Genomic DNA, 21520 nt, shown 5'->3' on the forward strand with positions numbered 1-21520 from the left:
TAGGTTTCATCTGCCCCAGGTGCCTTTATGTTTAACTTCAACAATTTCTCTTCCGCTTTATTCTCAGTTATTACAAAATCACTTAGCTCCCTTTTAGAGTTTGATAAACTTCTAGCATTCCTCTCCTTGAATAACTCCTCATGTGTGAATTTAGATGCAAAATACTCATTCAGCTTATCAGCTACTTGAGCAGGATCATCAACAGTCGAACCATCTATGTTAAGTGGACCAATCTGATTCAACCCCTTCCTTCTAGAGTTTACATAAGTAAACTGTTTGCTGTTTTTCTTTGCATCCTTTGCCAAAGATTTCTCATAATCTGCCTTCGCCTGCCTAACCTCCTTTGTGACTTGATTACAGACTAGCTTATATCAGACATAGGCTTCTGTATCGCCTGATAATTTATATGCATCCCATGCATTTTTCTTCTCTGCCACGAGCCTCATTAATTCATCTGACATTCATTTAGGCCTGAACTTTGAACAATATTTCTTAGAGTGTGATCACTGTCACCTAGTGGTTCCTTTATCTGCAATTTCTTAATGCATGAATAACCACTGCTGATAATCAGATCAAGGGTATTACTCCCTCTGGTTGCCCTTAGAACAAGTTGCTGTAGAAAACAATCCTCCAATAAATCCACAAGTCTTGCTAGCGTGTGAGTGACCAACCCACAAGTTCCAGTCAATATCTGGAAAGTTAAAATCCCTCATTACAAGACATTCTGATTTACTGGCCCATTCTATTTCTCTGCACAACTGTTCATTGCACTCATCAGAGTCATTCGGCCTATAACATACTCCTACTCTCATTTTCCCTTTCCCAGTGTTTATGTCAACACCACCCATGTCAACTGGATGCACTTCCTTAGATTTTATGTGTTTCTTAACTAACAGCATAACCCTTCCTAAGCTGTCTGTCCTTTCTGTACACTTTGTACTTCCCAAATTCCAATTCTGCACTGCTTATATCTGTGTGACACCATGTCTCTGATAGCCCAACAATATCTGCCTTTGATGTCTTGATCAACAAGTACCACATTTGAAGGGAAAAGAATCATACAGCAAATAATTAGAACTAAGATGAATAGTGGTTGAATCAACCAATAATTGGGATTCTGTCAGAAAAAGTAAGCAGGGCTTGGCAGACTGTTGATGGAAAAGGATATCACTGAGACTGGAACTGAGACAACATATATTTGTGAAATTAATGAGGAAGTGTTTGGGATGTTTAGTTCTTTTGTTTGTTCTAAATACTCTGTTCAACAAAATTAGCAGAACACGTAAAAAATGTAGTGTAACTCATGCAGCTTGCAATGATGTGGAACAAAATTTGATGTGGTGGTGTACCATAAAATAGCGATGAAATGAAGAGATAGCAATAAACTTTGGTCAAGTATAAGGGTCATTTATAGGAGTTGTATAACAATTACCAAAAAGGTCACATTACAGAAATCTATACAAAATGCTCAAAAATATGATCACATGTCATCAGTACAATATATGATCCCCTCCAACAACTAAATATGCCTGACAACAGTGAAGCATGCTCGATACAAGGGTATCAATGGAATGCTGTTGCAACAAATCTCTTTCTTCCACCAGCACAGACCTTAGCCTAAGAAGTGAGCTAATATATGCAACAAAATGAGTATTATATGCAATAAAATCACTGATGGGCTAAGATTTGTAAAAGCTACATATAAGAAATCACTAGCAAAGAGATAAAAAAAAAAAAAAAAAAAAGTAAGTTATTTTCATACATGAAAATAAAAATGAAGAGTGAGCCAGATAGGACCCTTACTTGATCAAAGTGAAAAAGCTCTGCAGAGGTGGCGAATGAGTTGAGCACATTCTTTGGAATAATCAGATTTTTAACTCCAAACCAAAAAAATTTGGAGTTAGAAATACGAATATCACTGGGAAAAAATTATCAGCTAGTACAGAAGAAATAGCAACATTTACTGCTAAATTAACAAAAATTATTCAAGAAGAAACTTTGAATTTGGATCAAATTTACAATTGTGATGAAATGGGGCTGAATTATAAAATGCTCCCATCCAAAACACTTGCAGCTAGAAAATAAAAATCAGCTCCTGGTTATAAACAAAGCAAGGAGAGAATGATGGTACCAGCATGTTCAAATTCACCAGGATGGTATAAGCTTAAATTAACTCTCAATGAAAAGTCAAAAAATCCCAGAGCTTTAAAAAACGTAAAAGGTTTGTCCGTTAACTATGCAAATCAAAAAAAAAAAAAAAATGCATGGATCGATTCGAGTTTGTTTAAAACATGGTTTCGTGAAGAATTATCCCTAGCACAAAAAAAAATTTGAACGAAAGAAACTTCGACATAAAGCACTTTTAATTTTTGGCAATGCTCCACCCCATCCAGACAAAAGTGAACTAGTTTTTGGTGACATCAGAGCTCTGTTTTTGCCACTTAATGTGACATCCCTTCTTCAACCTTTAAATCAAGGTGTTTTGGAGACTTTGAAATGCAACTATAGGCAACATCTCTTAAAGCATCTGCTTTAAAATCTTGAAACAGGGACCAGTGTTGTTGAAAATCTTAAAAAAACAAACATCAAGGACGTTATTTACTGGTTGGCAGAAGCATGGAATGATGTTAAAACATCTACTCTTATTAAATCCTGGAAAAATATTTTATGCTCCCAAAATGAAGCCAAAGAGAACAAAATGGCAAATGAAGATAACAGTGGTAAGGAAACCTTTCTAGAACTAGCCAATAAGTTTCCTGTTTCGGACACTCTTACTATAGAGAATATTAAAGAGTGGATAAATTCTGATGAACAGATGGAAACGACTAATGACACGATCGTAAAGCTTGTTGATGAACAAAAAGATGAAAGAGAAGATGATGAAAAGTGCACATAAACTACAAAAAAAAAAAAAAAAAAAAAATGAAACACACAAAAGGTCTAAAATGCTACTGAGTCAGCTTTACGTTATATTGTACAGCAGGAGGATACCATGACTGCCAATGTTTTGTTACTCAGGTGCCTATAAAATATAGCAGCTAAAAAGCAAACAGCTTCTATGAAACAGAAACCCCATTAAGGAATTTTTTATATGATATTAAGGTGTAGTGCTAACAACTGTCAGCATACATTTTTCTTGTCTATGACTTGTAATTTTTATACATGTACTATTTTTTATTTTTATTTTTGTAATAAAATAGTTGCAAATAAAATTAAGTGTTTTATTGTATAATTTAAAAGTCATTATGTTGAATAAGTAAGTCTAACCTGAAAATAGAGTGTACATCATCACATTAATATATTCAAATCCAGTTTATTTAATAATAATATATCAAACCATGTTATCCAAGTTTTTGATTATCCGAGATTCCCTTGGTCCACATTACCTCGGATAATTGGGACTCTACTGTATTACAAATGACATAATACTAAAAAAAGTCTGCATGTGATGCATCATCCTGTTGGGAATGTAAATGAGATCATCATTACATCCTGGGATGACTAACTAGACTGAAGAAGTGCTAATGTCTCCTCAACCCTCAAAGGAGGTGCAAAAAAAAAAAAAATGTGTTGGGCAACCAGAGATGAGACCAGTGAATTTGATAGTGCCAGTGACTTTGGTGGGGAGAAAGATCACAGAGCCTGTGGTTAAGGATCCATCACAGGATCATTTTGATAGGAATGGTATGTGATCCATAAAGGATCACATACCATTCCTACCTTGATTCTTGAAAGGAAAGCCTTCCCTAACCAATCCAGTTTATTATGACAAAGTCATAAAAAACAGTTGGATGCAAGAAACAACTTTGACATAATTTCCCTTGACTTCAGTAAAGCTTTTGATATACCTCCCCATAAAAGGCTATTATGTAAACTGAAGTAAATTGAGATTACTGGTAAGATCCTTCACTGGATCAATGGCTGGATAAAAGACAGGAGACAGTCATAATTGGACATTCCTTCAGGTCAATCAATATAACAATTGGAGTCTGTCAAGGATCAATATTGGGATAACTTCTGTTTCTCATCTTCATTGTTAGGGAATGAAGGGAAAACTGTCAATTTGCTGATAATAAAAGTGGTTAAACAGTGGTTAAAAACCAGAACTAGGTTATCTTACTACAAAATTATTTTGATTGATTGCACAAATGGTCTAAAAAATGACAATTAAAGGTTAATTCTTTGAAGTGTAAGGTTTTTCACATGGAAACAGAAATCCAGGAGTTACTTACAAGCTAGTTAAAATTAGTTCAGGATGAAAAAGACTCAGAGGTTACTATTCAGTTAGGCATGGAATTTTCCATACAGTATATACAAGTGGCTAAAAGGCACACTGTGACCTGCCTATGATATAGGTCTTCACAAGTAGAGAAAACAATGTCATTATCCTTTTATGTAAGACAATAGCAAGACAGCATTTAGAATATCGTGTTCAGGTCTGGAGGCTACACACTTGGAGGCATGCAGCTTCTAGAAAAGGTTCAAAAGAGGCAATTACACTGGTGAGGGGTGCTAATTGATGTCCATATGAGAAAATGGCTTAGAAAGTGCAGACTGCAAAAATTGGCAACTTTTCAGTACCTTCGGTGGGGTATAAGGTCCTAAAAGGAATCAGTAAAATGAACACACTGGCAGAAGGGAGAACCAGTGGGCAAATACAAAACTTTTGGGGAGTAACACAAAGCTAGATCTCATGAAGTTTAATTTTCAACAGTGTGTTGTAGAGATTTTGGCAAAGTTCAAAACAGAACTGGATAGCCACCTTTCAGTGATGGGGAAAGTATGAGTTATAGAATTTTTCCTTTTGCATTTTTTTTTTTTTTTTTTTTTTGTAGATGCAAAAAAGTCCACTTCTTTGTATCATTTAGGTAACATAATGCTAAAGTTGGGATATCATCCAAAAATGGGGAGGTTTAGGGTTTAGAGGGACTCACAACTAATATACAATGATTTTAAAAAAGGTCACTATTTTACAGTATCATGTGGATCCTATCACACAGCATGCAGAACTTTTATAGCGGCACACTGACCACATACTGCAACACAAGTTCTAAATGAATAAAAAGATTAATGGAAAGTTTTTTTTATCATATATATAAAGAAATTCTAAGAAGCATAATCATAAAAAGTATTATATTTCAGCTTAATCTCCTTCCTCAAAAAAAGTATTGAATAAAAATATTGAGAGCAGTAACGTACCTAGCAAAAGAAGAACAACAACAATTGCAATGCCTCTCTCTACCCAAACATTGTTTTCACCCAGAACTTGGGACATAGATTCACCAAAGCCCATGGCATGTAGGGAACAACTTACTGCCTAAAAATAAATTAATTTATAATAGAACAAACTACAAATTTACAATTTATTTCTAAGCAATTAATATATGACAGAAAATTTTATGTAACTATAAAGGTTGAAGAAAAAAATAGTGCCAACCAAGCAAAAGCAGGAAAGTACACTTTATTATAACACGGTTAATGATTATTTTGATTGATTATATTCCTCTGGTATAAAGTACCAGCAAATACCTAATTCCATTTATACCAGGAAATTCTATCTACAGAATAGTTTTAATCAATATCTACAAGACCATATAAAATGTACTGACTATTTTCAAAATTTTGCCCCAAGTGAGGTTTGTTCATTTTTGGGAACAGGTTTCAGCTATAGGAATATATATTTGGTAAGTATGGTGAATATTGTGGCATTTTCCAATTCATCAGTTTGGTTTAGATCAGGGAGTCACGAACCCCTTCAAGGCTACTTTTGGTATCAATGAAACTGTCATATTTGAAACTGAATACTTCAAGCTACTTTTGGTATCAATGAAACTGTCACTGGCACCAAAGAATACTGCATTTGTTAGAGGGTTGACATAAAAGATCTAAACTAGAAAATCAATACCTTTACAAAATACTACTATATGATTCAACTTGTTTAAATAATAAAATAAAATTTAATTAAAATTAATGTGATTCTTGTGATTGCATTTCTTTAGTTATAGAATGAAAAGCTTGATCATAAGATGAAAATCCAGCTAACAGACAATCAATTAGATGTGCATCCGTAAGTCTGCTTCTATTCTTTATGAACATCATGCTAGAAAATAATGATTCACAGAAGTATGTTAAACCAAAGAAAGAATTTACCTTTAGCACTACACTTCATAACAAAAGGAACCTATTCTTGTCAACAGATTCCAGTCACTATCTTTTTCACACAATTGCAAAGCAATGTCACTTTGAAAGTTAAACAATTTCTAGTTCAGTTTCTGCAATGTCTGTTTTAAATAAATTTATAATTAATACTGAAATCTCAGAAATATCTACTATATTAAAGGACGCCTCTGCAGCCAGGTGGGAAGGAGCAGCAGGATGTAGCACATGCTTCTTGATTAGACCAGGGTTCGAGCCCGTCACCACCAAATATGGAGGATGCGGAAAAGGTCAGGGAATGACCACCGCATATTCCGAGCAATATGGCCTTAGTTGCTAATGCTCCTTAAAAAAAAATCAAAATAACAAAAAAATAAAAAAGTGGGAAGGAGCAGCAGTGCATAGCACACATTTCTTGATTAGACCAGGGTTTGAGCCCATCACCACCAAATACAGAGGATGCAGAAAGGTCAAGGGAATGAACACTGCATATTCCCAGAGCAATATGGCCTTAGTTGCTAATGCTCCTAAAAACCAAAATAACAAACAACTATATTAAAGGGATTTATTGCATATTTCACAATTGGTTCAATTTTCTTGATATCCTGTAAATTCCATCTGAATTCTTGCTTTGGCCCTTCAAAATGTTCCACAAAAGGCTGAATATCAAAAAACTCTTTTCAATTGCAGTTTCAATAATAAACTTTTTCAATAAGGAAAATATAAAAGAAACTTTTTTCTTATGTCAAATTCCTACAAGTTTAGTTTACCTTTGAAGGCACTGATTAAGCTAATCAGATCAGCAATATTCTTGTTTTCCCTGAAGTTCACCACTTAATACATTAAGTTTCAGATTCATATCTGTTAAAATTGCTAAATCTAGTAACCAAGTGTGGTCATTCAGTTGTTGGTATTCCTCATTCCTGGATTTGAAAAATACTTGAATTTTGGGAAGTAACTTGTAAAATATTTCCAGAACCTTCCTTCTACTTTACCATCAGATTTCTGTGTGCAATATCAAGTCTGAATACTCAGATTCAACTTCTTCCAAGAAAGATTTAAAAAGCCTAAGTTGCAAGCTTAATGAATGGATGGAATTTATAATTTTTGTTACCACATTCAATACATGCTTAAAATGAATCACTTTTGCACAGAGTATTTCTTGGTGGATAATACAGTGATATGTAATGAATGCTGGAAATGATGTATGTATCTTTCTTACACAGATTAATGAATCCATTCTTGGTACTTACCATCACAGGTGCACCATCAGCAGTCATTGGCAATAGCTTATAGAGAGGAATTTGGTTTTTGGAAGCATAATCCTTAAATGCTTGATAAATATCTTCTCTTCTAGTTTTGACTTTCAATGAAAGAATTGTTAGAAGCTCTTCTTTTATTGAATTATTGTGAAAAACCAATCAACCTGTGACTGCTAGTTGCACTGTATCTAATATGTCTGTGTACTCATCAAATTGTAATGAATAGTAGGCACAGCTGAAGATCACTCATCAACTGTGAACTTTAAAATTTTTGAAACCGTCTCTATCCTTCTTTTTATAGTGTTAGCAGATGGTTGCAAATCAACGAAATAATAACCGTCCTATTGCTGAAACCTTCGAAAAGGGAATCTACAGCAGATAACATTGCTTCCTTAACTAGTTCTCCATCCTCATATGGCTTTTTTCTTTTTGCAAGAACATAAGCAATTTTAAAAGATGATATTGTTATATTTGAAGACTTTTTCATTAGGTTGGTGAAAAATGACTGTTGAATTGAAATTTCAGACTTGAGTTTAAACTTTATTTTTCCTTATAGAAGAGTTATGTGATTATAAAAAATAAAAATAAAGTGCAGCCATTATCAACCCACAGCAGGATGGAAGCCTCCTCAACAATTCATGCTGAGGGAAAATGGACCATAATCTGCCACGCTGGTCCAGTGCGGGTTGGCAGATCGACTATATTCAGCAGTCAGTGGCTTGAGCCCCGGTCTACTCAAAGAGCGTGTGCTACTACACTCCCGCTCCTGACCATTCGGCTACGGATGTTATGTGGTTAGTCTGTGTCAAAGGTTCTGTGATTTGTTTTCAAATTCCTCTCAATGTTATGCTTTTTTGGCGATAAACAGATACACAATAAACAAGATACACTTTCCATTACATATGATAAAGCAGAATTGTTCCTCCCATTCACTGTTGAAATATGATTTTTTTTTTTTTTTTTTTTTTTCCCCACTCACCTAAAAATAAGCTATAAAAATATTATACCAAGTACAAATACTTGTTGATTTTATTTTAACATATGTTAAATTTTCACGAAAATGCCCAATCATAAAGAACAAAAATAAAACAAAATTGAGAAAGCATTCAGAGATATGGGAAATCTGAAGATGGAAAGTCGTATTACTGTTTAACAAAATCATAGACTGGACTGCAGACTGATGCTAATAAAAAAAAAAAAAAGAATATACCAAATTTCTTCTTATTAAATCAAAAAGATTTTAAATTCATACTTACAAAGAAACAGATGATGAAGAATGTTGTGAGACAGGTCCAAATATAATTAAGGCAAAAAACAGAAGACTATGAAAAAGTAACAAAGAGGGATCTAAATTAAATCTTTGATTGAGAGCATAGTATTAAAAATGGCCTCATTTCGAGTGACAATTTACATTTTGGAAACTTAGTTCATCACAGTAGAGAGTGGAAATAGTGTTTTGCTGCAAGCTTCTTCAGTCACTGAAGAAGCTTGACATGCTATTTGAAGATTACGTAGGTTTTTATTTTTTTTTTGGTAGAAGAATAATCGTTTACTCTCATTGCCTTTTAGTGTGACACAGGTTAAAGTGTTCCAGTTTTATGTAAAATGGTTGCCATGTGATGGGATTCAATGGAGATTGGCTGTAATCAGCTGCTTTAAGATAAGTAAGATAAATTCTTTTTACAGTTCCATGAGCAATTTCATCTTCATAAAAGTAAGGTATAAGTGAGTTTAGTAAACTGTTTCCTTCTGTGCATACTCTTATTTTAAATTATGAGCATTTTTCATTCGAGTACTTGAAAATCTTTCACTAGGCACAAAGGTGCCCGTGGGCATAAGGTTAGCAATCCCCGGTTTAGATTAACAGATTTTAACCGATGATGTGTGCAACACAATGAACAAAGTATCTAATAAATGTCCCAATTTCAACACAGTTTAGATCACAGATAGTGCTAAAGAAATGAGAAACAGCCCTGTATGTTGATATTGAAAGTGCTCAGCACTGCATGATGAACAGTGCTGAGCAGTTGTAATGTCAGAGGCAGCGATCAGCATCATCTTCACGTGGTTTGGTTCTTGCCAGTGTTTTGCTTAAGAAGACCCTCAATGGTGCCACTCACTGCACATGCACCTTTATCAGTATTGCACATGACTTTAATCTTGATCTATGGATGGTGAATATGGCTTAGATTGCTTACTATACAATATCTAATTTACATGTGTATCTTTAATAGCAACAGATTTCAGTGTAATATAGCTGCTGAAAAAAATATGAGTGCTAACTCCTATACACTTGCCCAACATCATTGGAGATCTGCATTGGAGACATTTCCCAACATCATTGGAGACCTGCATTGGGGGATCTAATTGGCCTCATCAGTAGTAATAGTATTCACCATAAACAAGTAGATAAGAAAATACAAATTATGTGCTTCCCATCTCACATAGAGAACTATCTAGTTGACCTTTGAATTTATTCAAACTGCCAGCCTCAACTAACTACAAAGGCAACTTGTTCCAGCAATCAACAACTCACTGGCTAAAAGAAAACTTCCTACAATCTAGTCTAAACCTCTTCCCCTGTAATTTGAATTTGTGGCCCCTAGTTCTGGAATTCTTTAAAACAGTGAAGATTCCACCTACTAACTCCTCTCAGATTCTTATAATCAGGTCACCTGTGAGGTGCCATAGTTGCCAAGCTCTCTAGCCCGCATAATCAGTCTTTCCTCGTATAGCTCAGTTACCCACGATTTTTTTTTAATTTCATTATTTTTAATGTGAGGAAGTGTTTCCATCAGCAAGATATTCTGCTGAAAACTATCATTTCTGAATAGTTTAATTTCTTTCTGATCAAGTTCTTCATTTTCTATCCAGCTCTTTTAAGCTATTTTAACAAATGAAGGTTTAAATAGGCTTAAAAACTGTTTTATAAAGGCTAATTTTGTCTTTTGGATAATTTATGTTTGGTTTCAAATGAATTTCTTTAACTAGCTTCCTAAACTTCTCACTTTACTTTATTTATTTCCATGTCTAATATTCATTAAAGACTCTTCCTAGATTGTCTAATTATCAGTTATTTAGTCTACATACATAATAAATAAATAAAACTCATTTACAAAAAATACAGGTAGTTCCTGACTTTACGAATTAATTTGTTCTGGTTGTTTTTTTTTTTTTAGGAGCATTAGCAACTAAAGCCATATTGCTCCGGGGATATGCGGTGGTCATTCCCTGACCTTTCCGCATCCTCCGTATTTGGTGGTCACAGGATCGAACCCCGGTCTAATCAAGAAGCATGTGCTATGCACTGCTGCTCCTGCCCACCTGGCTACAGAGGCGCCTTCGTTCTAGCATGCACTCGTAAAGAGGGAATTTATTTCCCATAGACATAATATTAAAAACAGGGGTTACGTTCTCAACAATGAAATTAGTTAGCTGATTAGTTTTTGCTTAAACAATGATTAATTTATCTAAAGAAATAAAATCACAGCTTATAAAATCAAGCAAATTATAATAATAAAGAAATTATTTATAACTTACGAATGTTAAAGAATATTTATTCTTCATCATCGACTAAATGCACACTCATTGATCACTCATTGTCTCGGCACTTGTTGTTGTTGGAAGCACAAGGAGTTGTCTTCTCTTTTCTTTATAAATTTCGCAATAGCATGCATAAGCATTTTTTAAATCTGTAGCAACTTTCCTAGTACGCTCGAAATTTGAATTTTGTGACTTGAAAATCTCAATTGCTTTTTCTATGTGTTGAAAAGCTTCGTCTAGCCCCTCAAGAGTGAAGGAACGAACAGGAGTTTCAGCTGTTAAATCTTCTTCTTCCTCAGCTTCGTCACATTTTGCTATTTCAAAGAGGTCTTCATTTGTGAGCTCTCCATTGTGTGCTTGAAGCAGATCAGTGACATCAGTTGAAGAAACGTCAAGCTGCAATTGGTTAGCAATAATAACGACTGCTTCTGTTTCATTTTGTATTATCTCTGCTGGTTGTTGAAATCCTTCAAAATTATCAATAAACTGAGGACAGTTTATTCCAAACAACTTTCATGTTCTCTGTAATTTTGTCCCAGGTTCGTTGTATATTTTAATTGCATCTAAAATATGGAATTCTATCCAAAATTCTTTAACAGTTGGACCTCCCTCCTTATTCGTTGCATTAATTAGCATGTCAAATGTCTTTCAAGGTTATGTGCTTTAAAAAGTTTAAATAACTCCGGTCCACTGGCTACAAAAAGTGGTGTCATATTTTGTGGCAAAAAAATTATTTTAACATTAGGGTGGTGATGAATCAGAATCGCCTAAAAAGGAATATTTTTATCTTCACAATATTGTTTTACTTCAGGCACAAAGTGATGCGCAAACTAATCTTGGAATAAAGGAACAAAGAGAAAATTCATGTTTTTTATATGATTCAAGATTTCAGTGAAGGGAAAACACATTTCGATATAATAACGTAAAAACCCACACAATTCCAGCTAAAGGTATTTTCGCAAATGCAATAACATTGAGTATACTACCCATTTATAATTGATTGCACTAACATAAAAGTCCAATAAACCGGAAAGTGCAAATTGTTTTACGGTCGTGAACTCCAGAAATGTGCTTTAGAAAAATATCACAAAGACTTTCAAAATTGTTATCATATGTTCTTATAACAGAACATATGATAACAATGAAAGTATAGTGCGTTTTCATTATTTGAATTGGTAACTAATACAATTTATTATAAAAATGACCTTTTAGAGAGAGAGAGAGAGAGAGAGAGAGAGAGAGAGAGAGAGAGAGAGAGAGAGAGAGAGAGAGAGAGAGAGAGATAAATAGCTTAGTTATATAGCAAAAATTTCAACTTCCAAGGTCTTGGAACGAATAACCAAAAAACAATGTGCTATTAGATTCACGTTACAATATTTTCATGATATGATGGTGCCCCTGGAATGGATTAATATCGTAAAGCAGGGGTACACTGTATTGTATAGCTATGAGCGTGGTTTGAAATACGGTATTTATGAATGTTTAACATTCATTTTTTGCAATTAATGTTCATATTTTCTATTTTGTTGATACTTGAAAGAAAAAAAAACTCATCAACCCAGGGACTCGTAAAGAGGGAAATGCCTGTATTTGTTTAAGTATCAAAAGCTTTTCTGAAATCCAAGCACAATTTCAAAATTAATTTTTGCACCCAGCTACTTTGCTACTGTGTCATAGTATCCAATCAGATTGAATACTATGACAGAGTAGCAAAGGATCCATGTTGTGACTACAGTATAACTGCATTCCTATCTAGATGGTCCTGCATTACTTCTTTAACCAGTAACTCCATTATTTTCCTTGGAACAGAAGTCAAGCTAGCAAGTTTGTAATTACTCATGTTACCTTTTAATCCCCCGTTTCAGGAACTGAGAATGCATTCACATATCTCCAGTCCACAGAGACCTCTCTTGAATCCAAGGATGCTCTCGTAATCGTGGCTAAAGGTTTGCTTACCTCTTTTGCTGCTTCCCTTAATATAACAGGATAGATTCCAACCGCTCCAAGGTGTCTTTGTTTTACCTTTAGCTTCAACAATTTCTCCCTGAACTTCCTCTCAGTTATTGCAAAATTCCACATGTGTGAATGTAGATGCAAAATACCTATTCAATTTGTCAGCAACCTGAACAGGATCAGAAACAGTTAAACCAATCATATCGAGTGGACCAACGTGAGTCATCCCCTTCCTTCTTGCTAGACTCCCATAAAGATTACAATATGCAACTTCACATTGAAACAGTGAATAAATGTATTAAAACCTAAACATGCAACCATGTGAAGGAAAACTTTCAACTGAAAACAATGAATATTATGTGTATGTTATTAGAATACTATGCAATTAGAATATATTTCGGATTTTCCATTCATCATAGAAGTACTTTAGATCTAAATGTGCTTGGCAGAGATTATCTCATAGCCATATGTTTTTACCACACTCCAACAACATCAAGAAATTTGTTAGGTCATGGAACTGTTTAATTACTATTCATAATTCATCTTCTTCAAGAGAAGTGTTTCCATTTACAATGGGTTTCCTCAGCCTACAAGTTATTTTTTGGTACGAATATTTTCCGGCCATAAAGTGCAGTTCAAGGTGTCTTGTCGGTTAAGCCTCAGACTGTCGTGCACTCCCATACTTTATCCATGTCCTCCTAGGTCTTCCTCTTCTCCTTCTTCCAGGATAGCCTTTGGATATCTGGTTTCTTGCATCTGTTTTACCTGTCCATACCATGTTAAATGCTTTTCTTTGATAGTGTCAATAATGTTCTTTTTCACTTCCATTTTCTCTCATGTCTTCATTCCGTTTTCTATCTTTGTAGAAGTTCTTGCTGAGAGTCTCCAAAAATCCATTTCTGTGGAGAGCAATTTGTTTTCTACTTGCCTATTCAACATCCAGGTTTCCACTCCATACAATAGAAGAAGACTTTGTACAATCGTTTTAAATATAAGTTTCTTTGTTTTATTTAAGATAGTTCTGCTCTATAGAACAGAATTTAACATGCCGATAGCCTTTCTGCCATCTGCAATTCTCTTATTGATCTCTGCTTGGGATGATCCATCACTTTGTAAGATTAATCCCAAATATTTGAATTTATCGACTTGTTTGATTTTAAAACCTGCAATATTTTGAATGTGTCCTGATCCTGAAGACATTTCAGTCTTGCTAAAATTGGTTTTTAGCCCCCACTGTTTATATTCCTCAAACAATTGATGACATGCATAGTCGGAATCTTCTAAGTCTTGTACTATCACCATTTGATCTTCTGCAAAAAAAGTAAATTGTGAATATAAGTGTTCTTATTAATCAGCAATCCCATTTTATTGCATTTTTTGACCAGGATCTTAGGCAGATGTTGATATAAATTTTGAAAAGTGTTGGTGACATGCAACAGCCTTGTAATAAGCCTTTTGAAGTGTGGAATTCAGGTGACAAAGCTGATCCCACTTTGATTCTGCATCTGTTATTCCTGTAAATTGTCGTAATACTGTTAATCAGTTGTCCATCAATATTTGCCTCTTTCAGTGCTTCCCATAAGAGTTTTCTTGGAACAGTTATATGCCTTTTCAAGGTCAATGAAAATCATAAAGATTTCTTTTCCTTTCGATTGGCATTTTTCAAGGATCTGTTATACTGTTGAGATATGGTCTATACATGACCTCCCGACTGAAAAACAATTTTGTTCTTCTTACACCTCGATTCAGGCTTCTAAATGGTTCCTGATCGATTTTCCAAGAATCTTTAACAGCGGGTTCAGGATACATATTCCTCTGTAATTTGAACAGCTTTTCCGATCGCCCTTCTTATAAATTGATGTAATATATCCTGTTGTCATTTCTTTCGGTATTTCTTCTCCTCTCAGTACACCATTTAACAGTTTTTGTATCAGAGGAATATGTATCCTCCTCTTCCTCCATATTTCAGAAGTTCCATATAAACTCCAGGTCCAGGTGATTTGCCATTCCTTACTTCCGCAAGAGTTCCACTTCCCTAACAGAAACTTTTAAGCCTGAGTCTTCTACACCAAAATCTCCACCGTCTTGAACTCTTCCCGGTCTTCTTTTAAAAGTCCTTCATAGTACTTCATCCAGTCTTTCAAAAGGTATTAATTGCAAACCAGCATTGTGTTTATTCTGTTTTCTCAAGTCTTTAAGGACCTTCCACGATTCCACTGATCACTCGAAGCCCAATTTGCTATTAATAGTCGTGCATTTCCTTTCCCATTCTTCACTTCTACTACCAACTGATTGGCTATTTTCTTCTTTTCAACATAAATGTTCCAATATGCATCATTCCTACCACCCAGCCATTTCTGATATGCAAGTTTATTTTCCTCTACAGCAGCTCTTACTTTCTCTGTAATCCAGGTCTTTTTTGGTCCTTGGCTCTTCTTTTTGCCTAGGATTTCATGAGCTATTTTTTTTTACAATATTTTTTAAGTATTCGTAGATTTCTTCAGTATTACCTTTTATCTCTATATTAATTACAGCATCCAAACTCTGGGTGAAATTGTTTCTAATGCTGTCGTCCCGAAGTAGTTGAACGTTAAATCGATCCACTTGTAGCATTTCTCCTTCCCTGCATTGTTGGTTGTTCATGCTTATTTTCTTAATCCAGTTCCACCTCAGTGTTGTTTTAACAAGAAAATGGTCAGATCCACATTCTGCCCCTCTATAAACTCTGACACCTTTCAATACATATGTCCTTGAATGTTTTGAAATAATGTAATCTATAACTGATCTAATTTGTCTTGTCTCCTGCGACCAAGTATATTTATGGATATCCTTGTGTTGGAAAAATGTGTTGTTTATTCTCAAGTCTAACTGTTCACAAAGATTGAATAGTCTCTCTGTTGTTGTTCCTCTTTTCTCTCCAAATCTTCCAATAACTTTGCTATTTTTTTTCAGTTCCTACTCTTGCATTGGAATCCCCAATTAAATATATCTCTTTGTTCTTAAAGGTTTTTTCTATTAGTTCTCTCAGATCTTCCCAAAATTCAAGGTATCAGCCATGTCATTAGTCACGGCATATATTCCCAAAATAGATATTTCTCTCCCACACATTGTCAATTCCAATGAGATCATTCTTTCATTAATAAATTGCCAGTTTTTGATGTTATGTCTCAATTTCTTTTTAACAGCAATAGAAACTCCTGCTCTTGCTCTTTCACTCTTATCGACTCCACTCCAAAAATGTGGTATTCTCCCGTTATTTCCTCTCCACATCCCTTTGTCTCTGATAACACAAAGATGTCTAAATTGAATTTTTGCAGTTCATCCAGAAGAAAGTTTATTTTAGTTGAAAGAAACTTGAATATTCCAACATCCCAAAATCATTGCCCTTTTCTGTTCGCCAAGTCATTTCCAAAAGTGCAGTACATTTTCATTTGTAGGTCGTTTAGCATTTGTGTATTTTTTACACTGAACGAGGAGCTAGCCCGTTGCAGCAACCCCCAACCTGAAGGACCAAGGTATCTCTTTGTCTGGCCCCCACCCTTTGACCTGTCTGGCTTGGAAGGCCCTACCAGTAGCTAAGCTATTGCCGACTTAGCTCTCTCTGGATCATTGGGACACGCAAGCCCCCCCACCATGACAAGGCAGAGAATACCATCAGGGGAGTACTATTCATAATATTAAAAAAAAAAAAACAGTCCACACTTCTTCCATCAAAATTGTAAACAACAAAATAAAAATATTACAAATTCCAAATAGTGAGATTAATTTTTTTAAACAATCTCACAACCACAGTTGTGCTAAAATGGACAAATGGATTAATTTATATTTCTCTCAGCATATATATATATATATATATATATATATATATATATATATATATATATATATATATATATACTATCATTGAATTATATTAAATATTAACATAAATTAAATTATAATAAAGTGAATAAATAAATAATTAGGCATTCATTAGAGGCAGCAACATGCAATTCCTCCATATGAAGCTGAAATACATCCAATATTTTAAATTAAATAAAATAAAACAAAACATAAGCCAGTAGTATGGCAAAAACTGTAGAGCGAAAATTAACATAAAAATAACCCAAATAAACAAACAAACGAAAAAAAAAAGAATAGACAAACAGAAAAATTATTCTTTTCATGGATAATGCTGCATCTCACCCGCACATTGAATTGTATCATTCAAATCGTTTTTCTGCCACCAAACACATCTGCAGAGTGTCAGCCCTTGGATCAAGGGATAATAAAAAATTTTTAACTTCACTACAGAAAACGTGTTTTAAGACATCTCATTGCAAACATGAACGATGTAACATGTGCAAGTGACCTTGCAAAGAAACTCAGCATCCTAGATGCGATTCAATGGATTTCCTCTTCAGTAAACGCAATTAGAAAACAAACTGTCGTGAACTGTTTTGTAAAGTCTGGCTTCTCAAATGCAAAAATTGAAGTTGTGAACAGCAATAGGGAGCACCAAGAAGAACAAGAACTTCAACATCTATTGATAATGTACGATACTTCCACTACAAGTGACCCTGGCTACAAAGATATAGACTTGAACCTCACTACAGAAGATGGTGCTCTAGATATCAACGACATTATCATTGATATTGTTCAAGAAGTTCCTCATGAGGATGAAGAAATGGAAGGAGGTCATTCTGTCGAAGAACATATTAACGACAAACCACCAATGAAAATGGAAGAAGCGCTCATACAAATCAAAAATTTACAAAAATATAGTGCAAAATCTGTATATAATTTAATTTAATTTTACATTAAACGTTTAACAATTTTTCTTTATCTCTTGTGTATGTAATTGTATATTATTTACAAAAATATTGTTCAAAATCTGTATATATTTTAATTTAATTGTACATTAAACATTTAACGATTTTTCTTTTTCTTTTTTTTTCTCCCCAGACTTCTTGTTAGTGGACAGTTCTCTCTAACGGGCACATTCTCGTTCCCCATGGCTGTCCATTAAAGGGAAGTTTCACTGTATATCAGTATAAATAAATTAATTAAATTAGCCCAGAACTGATTAATGCCATCTATATAAGATTAAACATTACATCCGTCTGTATATTATTTAATATAGTCTAAGTATTATATCTGTTTAAGTTGTTAGTAATGGAGGCTAAAGTTGTAAAATACAGAATCTACTTTGAGGTATAGTTATGGTGCTGGCCGAGAACGACCTGTGTGACGCAACAACCTGAGAAACGTACAATGGCCTATGCACATGCCTTTTTCCAGTATACCATTGGTGCGTGCATAGGCCATTGTATGTTTCCCAGGTTGTTGCATCGCACAGGTCGTTCTCGGTCTGCACCATAACTATACCTCAAAGTAGATTCTGTATTTTACAACTTTAGCCTCCATTACTAACAACTTAAACAGATATAATACTTAGACTATATTAAATAATATATATATATATAAAATGCTAAGATTATCTTAAAACATATTTCATATGTAAAAAGAGATATCTGTTCAGATAATGTTATCCTTATAATTTTTATACATTTCAAGGTAATCAACTGACTGCAACTTTTTTAATAATATTTACATAAAGTAGACTATGTAAATATTAATAAAAAATGTAGCAATGCAAATTAACCCTTTAAGTACTGAGTCACTTTCACGACTACTAATCCCAGAGTTATTTTTGTAAAAAATTGACTTTTCTGAAAACTTAAAAAAAATGCTACAAAAATTAATCTTTATACATGATACATAAGAGGAACATATTTTAACTTAAGAAATACTTTGCTGCTAGTATAGTACAGAAATATCAGAATAACTTCGAAACAAACTACAAAAGCTTTGTAGAGTGTGATACAACCTAAAGCATGGACCAATGCAAAATCTTACATCACATTTGGAATACATATCCCTTGATTCTCTTTGCCTTCTTTTGTTATGTACACAAGCATGTAACAGTACAAGTGTGCAAACATGGACAATGACATTCAATCAGCCTTAGAGTTTTCACTCGATTTTTTTGCCACCGTTTCTTCCCTTTCCAAAAGAATGGTGATCTAAAAGTTTGTTATATTAGAGAATTGAAATTTTGCAACAGAAAATTTTACCCACTGTGTTTTTGGTAAAGGGCATGAGCATTCAGTAAGCAATCATGCACAAAATGTAAAAATGTTTTGTACCACTTTACAGTTTTGCTCATACACTTTACACACAATGGCCAAAAAAATACAAACCTTTATTCAGTATCAAAGCCAGCTGCCACTGTTTCAAATGACACCAAGTGTATGGGATTCTATAAGGTCTACTTGTTGTGATGGGGGTTTAATGGCGCACAAGCTGCTGGGGCTATAGTGCGCCTATGGTCTACTTGTAACCATTCTTCTAGCAAAATATCACATAGGTGTGCCAAAGTTGAAGGAAGAAGATTTCATTGCAGAATAGCTTTCTCCAGCATATCATACATATTCTCAATAGGATTAAGATCAGGTGGATGTGGGGGCCAGGGAAGATGGTCAAAATCTGTGTCATGTTCTCCAAACCATTCTTGCATGATTCTGTTCATAATGTGCTGTTGCATCATCATCTGTAAAGTGAGCCTCACTGTCAGGATAAAAGTGTGACATTGCAGGGTGGTGCAGTAGATCTGATACAAAATTCAGGTACCCCCTGGTTGACATTCAATCTTCCACCAGTAACAACAGACCCAGTTCGTGCCAAAAAAAAATATTCCCCGTATACCATGATACTACCTCCAGATGCTTAGGTTGTCTTAACAAGGCAAGAGGGTCCATCACTTCATGAAGATCTTGCCACATTCTCTGCCTACCATCAGTGCAAAATAAAGTATATCACGATTCATTTGACCTTTCTTCCACTGTTTCATGAAGAAACAATGTCCAATCACTGTTCTCAGCACCACTGCAAGCAGATTTTTTTTGTTTTTCTCTGAAAAAATTGGTTTCCGAATAGGGTAGGCAACTCATCATCATCATCAGCCATTTTAAATCCACTGTAGGACGAAGGCCTCTCCAGCAACTTTCCAGTTCCTTCTGTTTTGTGCAATGGCCATCCATTTACTACCCATGAACTTGTGAATTTCATCTGTGCATCTCCGTCATTGTCTTCCAGGTTTTCTTCTAGCTTCTCTTGAGTACCATTCTGTTATTTTCTTAGTCCATCTGTCAGCCATGTCTTCAAGCTATGTGTCCTGCCCAAGACCATTTTAGTTCTTTAGTTTTGATAAGAATGTCCTTTACTTGAGTTTGCTGTCTAATCCATGTGTTTCTCTTCTTATCTAACAGTCTGATTCCCAATATAATTCGTTCCATTCTTCGCTGTGTAGTTCTCAGCTTATCTTCCATTCTTTTGGTGAGTGACCAAGTTTCACTTCCATAAGTCATGGTGGGGAGTATACATTGGTTCATTATTTTACGTTTTAGACAAATTGGGATATTGCTCCTCAGTAAGTGACTATATTTCCTGAATGCTATCCATCCAAAATTTATTCTTCTCTTGACTTCCAGCCATTTATCATTATTACAGCTAATGACTTGTCCCAGATAAGTATATGATTCCATCTTTTCAATTACTGCTCCTTCAATCATTATATCCCTTTCTGTGGCACACTTGTTCATCATTACTTTTGTTTTAGCCATATTCATCTTTAGTCCTAAATCCTTACCAACTCTGCATAACTGATTAAGATTTTCCTCTAATTCTTTGGGATCGTGGCTTATGACCACAATGTCATCTCCAAATCGTAAATGGTTTAGGTACTCTCCATTCACATTGACTCCTTTCTGCGACCAGTGTAATATTCTGAAAGCTTCCTCCAGAGCAGCAGTAAACAACTTCGGAGATATTGTGTCTCCTTGTCAAACTTCTTTCTCAATTTTAAATTTGCTACTGTCTTTGTCTAGTCTAATAAAGGAGGTAGAATTCTCATATATTTTCTTCAAAATCATAATATGTGGGGTATCTATGCCTTGTCTTTCCAGCGCCCGAAACATTGCCTTATGCTGTATGGAGTCAAATGCCTTTTCATAATCCACAAATGCCAGGCATAATGGTGTTTTATATTCATTTGCCTTCTCTATTAGCTGTGACATTACGTGAAGGTGATCCATATTTGAGAATCCTGTCCTAAAGCCAGCTTGTTGATTCCATCAAGTATTCTTTCTAATCTGTTAGTAATAACCCTTGTGAACAACTTGTAGATGTGAGATAACAAGCTAATTGGTCTATAATTTCCAATTTCTGATTTATCTCCTTTCTTATGCAGCAAAACTATGACTGCATTATTCCATTCCTTAGGCGTCATACCTTTTTAATGCATTTTGTGAAGAGTCTTGCCAGTTTTTGTGTCATGTCTCTTCCTCCCATTTTTAACAACTCTACAGTAACTTTATCTTCTCCTGTGGCTTTCTGATTCTTCAAAGCATGTTCTACTTCATCGGGAAAAATATCGGGTATGTTGTATGTGTTACTAATTTGTGATCCATCTTCCCCACTGCTGGCATCATTCCCTCGTTCCTTATATAATTCTCTATAGGAGTCTTCTGCTAATTGAATTATGTCCTCTCTGCTATTTATAACTA

The 21520-nt window shown here is 34.6% G+C and overlaps 1 protein-coding gene across 1 annotated transcript in view; it reads right to left on the minus strand.

Moving 5' to 3' along the window:
• LOC150077062 (solute carrier family 12 member 8) overlaps positions 1 to 21520 on the minus strand; it is a 179950-nt gene that overhangs the window by 98059 nt on the left and 60371 nt on the right. Inside the window, exon 5 of the mRNA XM_090386023.1 lies at positions 5200 to 5317. Coding sequence (XP_090242149.1) covers positions 5200 to 5317 — 118 coding nt within the window. The remainder of the gene's footprint in view (positions 1 to 5199; positions 5318 to 21520) is intronic.

The sequence above is a fragment of the Mastigoproctus giganteus genome, chromosome 12 (genome assembly GCF_048544385.1).
Source record: "Mastigoproctus giganteus isolate SK-2022 chromosome 12, ASM4854438v1, whole genome shotgun sequence".
NCBI lineage: Eukaryota > Metazoa > Arthropoda > Arachnida > Uropygi > Thelyphonidae > Mastigoproctus > Mastigoproctus giganteus.